Below are 12,849 nucleotides of genomic sequence, written 5' to 3' on the forward strand. Positions count from 1 at the left end.
CAAAAGATTAAGTAAGGCAGGCTGGTTTGCCCTTCTGTGAACAGTCCTCAACTCTTCTCTAAACTGCAACATCCAATTGCTCTTCAGCCAAGACTTGGCCTAGATTTGAGGCTCCACAGTCGGAAATGCATGGATTTTGAAGCCAAAATGTGTTCAAATTCCAGTTTCACCAATAATAGTTTAGTGGCTTAAAGCAAATTACTCAGCCTTCCTACAACCTCAATTTCCTCATTCCTACAGCTTCAATTTCCTCATAAAATGGAAGTGATCATCCCTAGACGCATAGAGTAGCTGGGAGGATTAAATAAGGTAAAAAGAAAGGGTTTAGCACAATAAGTGCATAACAAACGAGGAACAGGTGTCCATAGACACACCGCATTATCTCTCTGCTTTAGATCAAAGCTGAATGGAGGAAGCGCAGTGCCCGTTGAGTCAGGGGACCCCCACTCCGATCCCTGCTCTCTGTCACTGAACCCTATAAATAGCTTAGCTAAGTCACTGTCTCTCTCAGTCACTATTGTTGGGGTGAGGAATGAGGGAGTTGTTGCAAGCGGTCCTTTCTGGCTATATCATTCGCAGATTTTCTATTCTTTGGGGATTGAGTCTGAATTTTCAGCATCCTCTCTACAGAATCACCCCCACTCTGTGCCGGCGCGCGCCCAGCCTTCCCCCAGCCCTCTCCAGGGCGCTGCCCCTGCCTGCCCTCACTACTCCAGGCGTTGGCCGCGCAGCCCCGCCCCGGAGCTGCCTCCCCGCCTCCTTCCTCCTCCTGTGGGCGAGCTGAAGCCCGCTCGCCCGCTGCCGAGTGGCAGTCACGACTGTGAGGTCGCCGGCGAGGTGGCCGCGGGCGCGGCGGGGCGGGGTGGGGCAGGGCGCACTCTCCTCCACGCCGGCGGAAGTGCAGGGGAGGTGGGCAGGGCCGGGCGGGAGAGGGGGCGAGGCTGGAGGAGGGCACGTCGGCGCCTCGGCCAGGATGGGAGTCCCCGGGACCCGGAGCTGAGCAGCCTGGCGCGCGGCGGGCAGGGCGCGCAGGACAGCAGCCTCGCTGTTCCTCCGGGAGCCCAACACCGTTCCCGCGCGGCCACGATGATCCCTCCGAGCTGCCCCCGCGAGGACGACGTGGACGGGCTGTCCAAGGAAGCGGCGGGCGCCGAGCAACCGCCCTCTCCTGCATCCACCAGCAGCCAGGAATCCAAGGTACCGAGCACACTTGCCCCAAGAGAACACAAACTCACACTCCTCTCCTCTCGGTCCAGCTTTGTCTCTCCTCCGATCTAGCACGGGCGTGGGGGTCTGAAACTTGCTAGTTCGCCCAGGGCTGGAGGACTTGAACGTCCGGCAGGACCCGCTGAGATCTGAACGTCTGGTAGGACCCGCTGCTCACGATGCTGGACCACATCCCTGTGGACCTAGCCTTCTCGCCCACACATCCACACGCGCAATTCATGGTGACTCCGGGTTCAGAGATCGATTTCTTGCAGGGTGGTGGCTTGGTTGCTTTGTGCTTTGAACCTGCTTGTGTCCAAAGCACGTGTAGGTGGGTATTAGGTGGCTTTTGAAGGCTGAGGGATGGAGACAGCCGAGGGATACTCTTCCAGAAAAGCTTGAGTACTGGGCCAGAAAAGCATGTATGTATCCCAAGGGTCTCAGAGACCTTTTGCATAACAGGGATCACCCCTACCTTCAGATACCACTCACTAAAAAAGAAAAAGAAAGAAAAAGAAAAAGGGTTTGCCTGCGTTTGTCTGAAAGTTGATGTTCCTCTTGTGAAAGTTAATACTCTAAGAACTTACACTTGCTTTTATGAAAGTTACACTAACACGTATACACAAAACCAAACCCGCAGCACTTCTCCTGTCGCTGTTACACTTCCTCTGAAACTCTCGTGGGTGCCAGGCACATGTTTGAAAATCTTGGAGGAGGATAGAGTAAAATGTGGCTGCTGGCAGTGCAATGCCAAATGGCAACTCAGCTGGTGGTGGAAATCCTAAGATGGAGTTTGTAGTTACGTGGATTCTTTTAAGTGTAGAGTTCCTGGCTCTTTATTCTGATTTCATTGTGCGATCCCCAGGCATTTGGGGAATGTGAGGCAGTCCGTGTATACCAGCAAAGGAAAGGGGTTGCCAGTTTGTAGGATAGGGACAGGCCAGATGGGGCAAGGAAAAGTGCGATCCTATCTCCCTTCACATGCATCCCTGGAAGCCATTGATGCAATCAGGAGGATGAAAATCACAGCCTGAGTGGCTCTCTGGATTTGGTGTGATCCTGGGCACTGTACATTTCCCAGCCCCCTGAAGTTAACCAGCAATGATAGTAATCTAAGCCCGAAAGCTTTGCCTCTTATTTATTTTTATTTTTTTCTGTTAATTACTGGCTGCCAGACCTGGGGTATATGTGTCAACTTTTCTAAAACTCGGTTGGAAACTAGGGAAAAAGCCCCCACCTTCCGGAGTCATTGTGAGGAGTACATGAGCTGCTCTAATGTCCACCTGGTATACTGTAAGGACTCAATCATGTTTATCCTTTTCCTTCCGGAAATAAAGAGATGGACTCCATCTCATCTCAAATGATCCATTCCAAAGCAATCTGATAACCCATACACAAGCACTACCTCTCCTTAGTCAAAAAGTTTCTGGGTATCATTGCCTCCCATTGAACATCAGTCCCCAAAGTGATATAGGTTAGTGGCCATTTTAGAGGAAAGCTAGAATTCTATAAATGAATGTAGCTAAGCTCAAGAGTAAAACTAGTATTGAACTTTTTGAATTGACCTGTTGCTCTGCAGTAGGTGTGTTCTGGAAAGGGCTTAGCATTTGGGCAAACAATGGTATGGTTCAAATGCACTATATGGATTTGCTATTTATAGATGTCCTAATGGGAATTATTTGGCAGAGCAAAAACCATGTATGTAATGCCCATAATTATCCACCAATTTATCTGGCTTATGGTTTTGTACAAATTAGTTTTTCTCAAAGTGGTCTATATACCAGATGTGTGTTTCTACATTCCTAAATTTGATGTCATGGCCTCAGAAAACTTAATTAGTGGAGATGAACTATGGGGGCCCATGAACCCTAGGAAATAGAATGCAATATCATATGCCTAAATCTGAATTTTTCTTGGCATAACATTCGTAATATTCTCAAAGGGATGCATGCCCCTTAAAAAAAAAAGGCTAAACTGCTAGTATGGTTGTGGTAAGGTAAGGCAGTAAGATGGCATGCAACTGAAGAAGAGGAAGGCTCAATTCATTCTATTCTAGGAAGACTTAGCTTAAAGCTTACTGGCATTTACAAGGATCTTTGACCCTGAGCATGAGAGCTTGGTGAGGAAAATGTGAACAAGACGGTAATAAGAATTCCATCTTACTCTTCCATGAAGTCGTCTTGTTTGTAAAATATCTTGTGGGACAAACATGGTTCAGGCCCCTTTGGGCATTAAACTCTCTCAAGGAAGACTTTGAAAATTACTTTTTAAAAAGATTTAGGTTTTTTTGCCTTATTATAAGAGTAACAAATACTCTTTGTAAATATTTGAACAGTCCAGACATACATGATGAAAAGAAAAATAAATCAGCTCTTGATTTACCATACAGAAGCATCTACTAATAATATTTTGATCTATATCTTATGTCTTTTTAAATCTGTTTATATATTTACATAGTTGAGAGAACAATAGTGAGCATCTACTGAATGATTACTGTAAGTCAGGTACAACCTTAATCTTCACGATAGAAGATTCTGTTAATATTTCTATTTTATGGATAGGGAAGTGGAAGCCAAGAAAGGTTAGATCATTTTCATTGTGAAAATTGATTTTATTATGGAAAATTTTAATATACACAAAAGTAGAGAAAACAGTATAAAGAACTGTCATGGACCTAATCATGTGGCTTCACAATCAATTCATGGACAGTATTGTTTTATGTATTACCACCACCACCACCACCACCACCACACATACTGGATCATTTTAAAGCAAATTCCAGACATGAAATAATTCACCTGTAAATATGCTATTAGGTTGCATCTCTCAAAGATAAGGGTTATTTTCATAAACATTATTATAATTCCAATTAGCACATATTTCAGGTATTTTAAACTAAGGGCCACTATGTTCTTTGGAAGCTCACAAATAGTCTTTGGAAAATCTGTGAATAACCTGAACCAGCATTCAAAGTTGTTCGTGTACATGCTTATGTGCATCATCTAAGGAAAGAATTCATAGCTTCACGAAGGGTCTATAGCTTCAAAGGTTATTTTAATGTCCTTTCTCTTTTTCTTGAGGAAATTGAGGCCCAAAGAGGGGCAATGACTTGCTTGAGATCACACAGATAGTTACTGGCAATACCCTTATCTATGAACCCCATCTTGGGGTTCTGATTTCATTGTGCGATCCCCAGTCCATCCCCATTGGTATCCCAGTACAGTTTCCTTGGAGCAAATTCCTGTAAGCACAAGTCATAATATAGTTTAATGTAATTGTGGGTTTTCTTCTTTATGAAACTAGTTGAGTTGAGTAAGTTTGAAAGCCACTGATATATCATACCCCTCTATCTTCCCACTAACTATTTCAGAAAGATCACAGCCTAATTATTTTCTAAGGGCTTGACACAGCCTAATTTGTTTTCTAAGGGCTTGACAAAGATCATTGAATATAAACAAAAATTTCAAGTCCCATTATCGCTTATTTCAATGAACATCTTTTCTCCTACTGACTTATTGACAACAGAAAGCTTGCTAGTGTCTAATGTGAAGGTTTGGTATAAATCTCTTTGTCATCACTTATATGACACAAGGTAACATTTTGATGATATTGAGGAATTATAGGCTTTGAGCTTGACACCTCTGTGAACCTGCCTGTCACCTCAAAGCCTCAGCTTCCTCATGGGGATGCTGATGGGGCTACTAATACCTAATTGGTGTGGTTTTTGTAAGGCCTAAGAATACGTAATATACCTAATACGTAATATGTTTGTTGTAAGCATACACAAACATAAACCATTATTTTTCTCTATTTATTTCAAATCAGATGACTGCTACCACCAGCCACCCCAAATGTCATCATTGGAATAATTTCAATAACCACAGCTGACATTACTGTAATGTAACTGAGTTTACCTCTTTGGGCTTTTAGTTATGCTAATTGACTACAGTGAGATTTCACTTCAGCTATTTTACATCCCCAAGAAGATAAGCCATAGACTCACCGGCATGTGACTTAGATTTTGAAATGGTGATATAAGCCACCAGTGTCCTAGTGGAGCCATGGACCAAAGTGACCCTCATTCCTGGAGGGTTCTTTCTGAACCTGTACCACAATCCAACCTATGAAAAAGAAATCTCTAACCATGAAGACATGGCCTGAATCTCCCAGAAAGGTTTCTGTGTCCATCTATCAGCAATTATTTATTGAGTGCCTGCTTTGTGCCCAGCATATCTCATACATATTTGTGAAGCTATTATTAATAAGGAATTTAACTTCTACTCAGGGAAGAAGATGAAAGAAAACAAAACTTTGGCTTTGCATTGAATCACCAAGGGAACCCAGTCCATAGGCTAGAACCACTAAGTTGAAATTTCTGAGATCTCAAGCATCAGTATTTTCTATGCAGATCCCACTGAAAACAGAATTAGAATAGTGTATGCATAAATGCAAATTTTGCTTTTTCTTCCACCTAGTGTTATACGTAAACAGTCTTCCCATACTCTTAAATAATTACCATATAACATTCCATTGTATGAATGGAACACAATTTATTTACCTACTGTACTGAGATGGACATTTGGATTGTTTCTTGTTTCGGGCTGCTATAAGCCATACTGCTACGAACATTCCTTATATATTCTTTGTGGCACATATGAAGCTCTTCTACTGGGTGTATACCTAGAAGTGGCATTTCTGGGTTATAGGGTATACACATGTTCAGCTTTAACATATTTTTCAAAATGGCTGTACCAATTCATATTCCTGCCAGCAATGTATAAGACTTCAATCCACTCTTTGTGCTACCATTGTTTCGTATTGTCTTTCTCATTTTGGCCATCTAATGCACAATTAATGATATTGCAATGTGGTTTTCACTTGTATTTCCCCAATGACTAATAAGCTTAGCAGTTTTTATATGTTTATTGGCATTTGATATCTTCTTGTGCAGTTGTTCAAGTCTTTTGCCCATTTTTCTATTAGGTTATTTGTTTCTTACTAATTTGTAGGGGTTCTTCTTATATTCTGGATATGAGAACGTTGAGAGAAAAATGTATTGCAGATATTCTCTTCTACACTGAAAAAAAAAGGCTTACCGTTTTTCTTCTTCACAGAAATTCCTAATTTAATGTAGTCTAATTTTTACATTTTCTCTCCTATGGTTGTGCTTTTTGTGTACTGCTTATAAAATCTTGGCCTATTCCAAAGTCATATAGATATTCTCCTATTATTATTTTCTAGAATTGTTATTATTATTTACCTTTCACAGGTGGATTTACAATTCATTTGGAATTGCTTTTTTGGTATGGTGTGAGGTAGGGGTCAATATTCATTTTGACTGTACCACTTTTGCTATCCATAAATAATTTGACTGTATATGTGGAAGTTTCTATTCTGCCCATTGGTCTCTTTGTCTATCTTTCTACCAGTACAGCACTGTCTTAAATGTAATGATTTTATTTAAAAGATCTTGATATCTGGTAGCATAAGCCCTGGAACTTTGCTCTTCTTTTGCAAAACAGATTTGGGTTATTTTTGACTCCTTGCATTTCCACATGTGCTTTGGAATCACCTGATCAATTTGCACAAAAACGCCTGCTGGGATTCTGAATGGAACTGCATTGAATCTATAAATCCATGTGGAGAGAATGGGCATGTTCTTACTCCAAAGTACTTGCTTTTGTCAAGTCCCCTAGGACATCATTGGTAGGAACCAAATTTTGTTACTTTTTCAGTTTGGGGTTTACCAAACCAACTTTTGTTGTCTAAATTCAAGCATCACATCTATGCGAGGGCAGATCCATGACTAGGAATTCCAAGATGAATATTTTGTTTACTTATTCACTTTTGTCCACCTGAAGTCTAAACTAACATTTCTTTATCATCAACCTGAGTTGGTAAGAATTTTATTTCTAGTTCATTTTTTCCTTCTTTTTTAGATCCCACTCCATGCAGACATCAAAACCAACCTAGGTTTTTCTTGACTGTGGTAAAATATGCATAACATACAGCTCACCATTTTAATCATATTTAAGTGTACAGTTCTACAGCATTAAGTACATTCACATTGTTGTGCAGCCATAACCACCATTCATCTCCAGAGCATCTTTATCATCTCCAAACATAACTCTGTACCCATTCAACACTAATTACTAATTCCCCATCCCCCTTTTCACCAGTCTCTGACAACCACCATTTTGCTTTTCGTCTATATGAATTTGACTATTCTGGGTTTACCATATAAGAGAAATCATATATTTGTCCTTTTGTGATTATTTCACTTAACATAATGTCTTCACAGCTCATCTACATTGTGGCATGTATCAGAATTCCCTTCTTTTTTAAGGCGGAATGATATCCCATTGTATGTATATACTACATTTTGTTTATCCACTGATACATCAGTGAATACTTGGGCTGCTTCTACCTTTTGGCTACTCTGAATAATGCTGCTGTGAAGTGGGTGTGCAAATACTTGTTGGAGTCCCCTCTTTCATTTCTTATGGGTATATAACCAGAAGTGCAATTGCTGGATCATCTGGTGATTCTATGTTTAATTTTTTGAGAAATTGCCATCCTATTTTCCACAGTGGTCACACAGTTTTGGATTCTGACAAGTAATGCACAAGGATTCCAGTTTCTCCACATCCTCACCAACACTTGTTATTCTCTGGGTTTTGTTGATCCTGATGGGTACAAGATGGTATCTCATGTTTAGTGATGTAGAGCATGTTTTTATGTGCTTATAGGTCATTTGCATATCTTCTTTGGAAAAATATCTAGTCAAGGCCTTCGTCCATTTTAAAATTAGATTGTTTTGTTTTTGTTGTTGGATTGTAGTAAGTATTAAAGGCTTTTAGCCAGCAAATTTGAATGATGCAGAATTATTGAATTTTATTATTGTTTTACTTACATTTATTCATTGAAAGGGTTATTTTTCATGCTTTTTTATTACTTGTCTTTTTGGTATGTGAATTATCTGTTCATGTCCTTGTCCATTTTAATACTGTTTATTTATTTCTTATTGGTTTTTTAAAAATTTTTTATAAATATTAAAATCAACCTTTCATATACATTGCTAACATTTTCCCAGATTGAAATTTGTTTTTCAATTTTATTACATTTTCAATGTAGAAGTTTCCTTTTGTATGGCTTTAAATGTCTCAAATTTACTTAGCTATGTTTTATTCTTTTCAATTATATTTAGAAAGTACTTCCAACCCTGAGAACAGAAAAATAAAATAACCTGTATCTTTCTCTAGATCCTCAATATGTACTTTTTGCTTTTATCATTTTCATCCATCTGGAATTTATGTCATTATGTAGTATGAATAAATCTATTTTTTCCAAATGATGAATTGATATTTCTAAAACCATTTGTTGAATAATGTATTCTTTTTTCACTGATTTGAAATTTTATGTTTATTATGTAATAAGTGGTAATATGTAGTAGATTCTCTTTTAGAGTTATCTGTCATATTCTAGTGTTTTGTAACTTTATTTTTGCACTTATTACTATACTGTACTCTTGCATGACTATTATGTGTTTTAATTATTGTAGCTTAGTAATAGAGTTTGATAATTAAGAATACAAGTACTCTCTTGGAAGTTTTATATTTATCTGCACTCAACTTTTCATTTTCTACCAAATTATGAAAACAATATCTTGAAAGTAATTTCAAATTACTCCTGATATTATTTCATGAAACTCCTGATATTATTTCAGTGAAATCTTTACAATAATGAGATTTCTTATCCAAAATCATAGTATATCTCTAGTTATTGAAACATCTATCTTTTATGCCTCTCATAAATGCTTGGAACTGCCTTCAAATATTTCTTGCCCAAATTCTTTGTTAGCTATTTTCCAAGTATCTCAGTCCATTCAGGCTGCTAAAACAAAATGTCATAAACTGGGTTTACAAACAACAAAAATGTATTTGTCTCAGTTCCAGGAGCTGGAAAATCCAAGACCAAGGCATCGGCAGAGGGCCTGTTTACTGGTTTATAGATGGAATCCTGTAGCTGTGCTGTCCCATAGTGGAAGGTACAAGGTAGTTCTCTGAGACCTCTCTATAAGGGCACTAATCCGACTCATGTAGGCTCTACCCTCATGTCCTAATCACCTCCCAAAGGCCTCACCTTTAATACCGTCACACTGGTGGATTAAGTTTCAACAAATGAATTTCGGGGGGACACAAACATTAAAAACATAGCACACAGTATTTTATACTCTGACTTACTATTATGAATTACCATTTTTATATTTTTTGACTGGTGATAGCTGGCACATAAGAAATTCATTCTTATATTAGTTTTATATTCTAAAATCATTTATATTCCATTTCTTATCCATTAATAAAGAAATACAATGTTGCTTACTGGTTCAGAGCATGGGCACAGACACAGTCATGTTCAAATCCCATTGTGCCACTTTGAGATGCCACTTAACAAGCTTTCCTGTCCCTCACTTTCCAGAGATTCACTGTACTTTCCATAAAGTGAGCATAATAATGTCCTCTGCAGCATTGCCATTCAAGTTAATTAGTGTATGTAAAGTGCTTAACACAGAGCCTGGCATATAGCAAGTAAATGATAGCTATTATTTTCATATTATCATAATATGTGAAATAACAATTTTGCCTCTAACTATAATTCTCTTTCATTTGGAGGGGAAAGGGAGTGCAGTGTGTAGGGACAGGAGTTCATTGCTGGAGAACTTCCAAAAGTATGGTAAATATTAGAGAGATACCAGGCTGGCACATGACTTAACTTTAAATGCCACTAATGTTTTACTATACATGTAATATTGTGCAGTATTGGGCTGACAGGTGGCCTCAGTTCTCCTATAAACACTAGCCACTCTAGAAGCCACCAAAAGTACTTATATAGCCTGAGAAAAATCATGTGGTGCCCTGCAAATTCAACTTAAAGACAAATCCATTTCTAACTAAGTCATTCCTTAAGATCCCCTTCTACACAAATTCCAGACATCCCACTCATGTTCACAATTAAACTAAGGCAGTCTTTCTCATTTTAAAGATAGGTAATGTTCCTAGCTTATGAAGAATTTCCATCAGGAGTAGATGTGGAATTGTTTCAGATGACTTTTTGGCAAGTATGGAGGTAATCATGTGATTTTTCTTTTTCTTTTCCTTTTTTTTTTTTTTTGTCCTTTGGCCTCTTTATCTGATGGATTATATTAATAGATATCCTAATATTAAACTCTTATTACAATCCTGGAACAAGTCCTACTTGGCCATGGGGATTTTATTTTAATAAACTTTTGAGTTTTGATTGCCAATGCTTTATTATTTTTAAATCCACATACATAAGAGAGATTGTTCGATAACTGTCACTTTTGTGTTCTTGGTCAGATTTTATGTTTAATGATATGCCAAGTTTCAGAAGATGAATTGGGAACATGTCCATTAATGTTTTTGTTTTGTTTTTGTATTTTTATGTGTGTAACATTTTATGGAACCCAGAAATAATATTCTTTTTGAATGTTTTTTAAAAATGCCAATAATATCTAAACCTACCACCTGTCTTAAAACAAAATTTGGAAATATTTTTTTCCATTATTAAATTCCATTCCTTTTTTCCTAAATTGGCTTGAGTCAGATTTGTTAACTTGTATTTTACCAGAAAATTATCCATTTTACTTAAATCTTCATAACATCTCCAGATGGGTTATAGGAGGACAGCACTGGTACCTTCCTTCAGTCTTGTCCCATCTTCCCTCTCTCTGGCAAGATTCCCATGGATTCCATCTTGTTCATACCATCTTTTATACTTCTCTATTTCTGTCTAACACTGATTCCTTAGATCTGGATTTGAAATCAGAAGCGTTAAGCACGAGTGTTCACATCTCCACTTTACCAAAAGAAAGGATCCCTTGCTCCCTCTTTCAATCTCTCACTCATTCTTGGTTTCCCTCTTACTGCTATAGAAGTTGCTCTTTGATCCCATTGGCAATCTGTCCTCCGCCTGTCTTTCAAATGTTGTTCTTCCCCAGCATTCTGTTTTTCACCCCCAGCCCTTCTCATCCTTCATAATCTCTCTGGGCTAAATCTTACTTCTTATTATTTCATCCACCAGCTGAAGACTCCTAAATCTGCATCCAACCCAGACATCACTCTAGTGAGTGCCAGACCAATACATCCTGCTGCCCTTTGGACAGTCTCTGTTGATGCCCACATCTTAAATTCAACCTACCCTCAACGGAATTTATCATTCTTGACTCAGCTCTCACCCCTGTTCTTCTTATGTGCTCTTTTTGTTGTTAATTTGTTTTTCCTTATGTGCTCTTCTTCTGATGAGCTCCTCCATAGAGAAGCATCATCCACGGAGTCCACCAAACCAGAAAACCAGAAGCCCTTGATGAGCCTGACGGGGGTGGCCTGAGCAGGGAGGAGGCTGTTTGGCAGCAGGTAGAGAGAAGACAAGATGTCTTGCAGCTCCCAGAGCATGCTTCATTTGTCTGAAAATGAAACATGCACCTGTTGCCTGTTTCTAAGGGCCCTCATAACTGAAGTTTCAGTCAGCATGTTTTCCTCAGGTCTGGAAGCAACTGTGACCATAGAACGAAGGATTGAGGTCAGACTTCAAGAAAGGAATAAAGAAGGAAGACCCAGAACACCCTGGGGCTCCCAGGAATGCCACAGCTCCCTTGCCCTCCAAACTGATACCAGGGGAGTGAAAAGCAGCACCAGAGTTCTTTATGCCTTGATAAGATCCCACATTCCCTCCCCTCCCCTCCAACACTCTGTTTTATCAGAACAAGGTGACTTGGAGACCTTGGAAAAGATTCCCATCACACCACTTTCCCAGTGATGTCAATCACTAGAAGCACAAGGCTGCAAGGCCCCTTCCTCTCACAGTTTCCTCTCTGAACAGATTTGCACGTCTGCTAATCCAGCCCATCGTCCAACCTCCCTAGAGGTCAATAACCTCTACTCTACTCTAGAATTCACTTTTAGCAAAATCCTCTTTATCCTCAACTTCCTCTCGGATGTGTCCTTTACTTCTTATGCTAATATCTAGTCCTTTCCTTTCTCTTTTTGAGACAGAGTCTTATTGTGCCACCTAGGCTGGAGTGCAGTGGTACAGTTATGGCTCACTGCAGCCTCAGCCTCCCAGGCTCAAGCAATCCTCCCACTTCAGCCTCCCAAGTAGTTGGGACTACAGGCACATACAATCATGCCCAGCTAATTTTTATTTATTTATTTATTTACTTATTTATTTGGTAGAGATGAGGTCTCCCTGTGTTGCCCAGCCTAGTCTTGAACTCCTAGGCTCAAGCAATTCTCTCACCTCAGCCTCCCAAAGTGCTGGAATTACAGTCATGAGCCCCATGCCTGGCCCCTGCAGAGCTTTCAGGTGATGGTTGTTTTTTCCTTCATCACGCCTAGTGACCAGGGAGGCAGCCTTACTGCTACCTCCCGTTTATTGTCTCTCTTCCTTTAAAACTTGCAGCTTTAAAATCTATGCTGTCAGATTCTCCCATTTCCTGCTGTCATCAGCAGTCACCTCCCAACCCCAGGGAGGTCTCGTCTGCTAGAGCCAGGCCTACTCTAATTCACTCCAGCACTACTCCTGTTGTACATAATCCTTTATGATTTTCACACACTGAAGATGACT

General features: G+C 39.7%; 1 protein-coding gene across 2 annotated transcripts in view; it reads left to right on the top strand.

The window, feature by feature from the left end:
• The first annotated feature begins 788 nt into the window (after positions 1-788).
• Positions 789-12,849, top strand: part of STAC (SH3 and cysteine rich domain) — a 154,057-nt gene continuing 141,996 nt past the window's right edge. Inside the window, exon 1 of one of the 2 annotated variants that reach the window (XM_033212995.1) lies at positions 789-1,197. In XM_033212995.1, the coding sequence (XP_033068886.1) occupies positions 1,087-1,197 (111 nt within the window). In that variant the 5' untranslated portion in view covers positions 789-1,086. The remainder of the gene's footprint in view (positions 1,198-12,849) is intronic. The other variant, XM_033212996.1, reaches the window with a different exon arrangement.

This window comes from Trachypithecus francoisi, unplaced genomic scaffold, assembly GCF_009764315.1.
Source record: "Trachypithecus francoisi isolate TF-2019V2 unplaced genomic scaffold, Tfra_2.0 Lachesis_group0, whole genome shotgun sequence".
Classification (NCBI taxonomy): Eukaryota; Metazoa; Chordata; class Mammalia; order Primates; family Cercopithecidae; genus Trachypithecus; species Trachypithecus francoisi.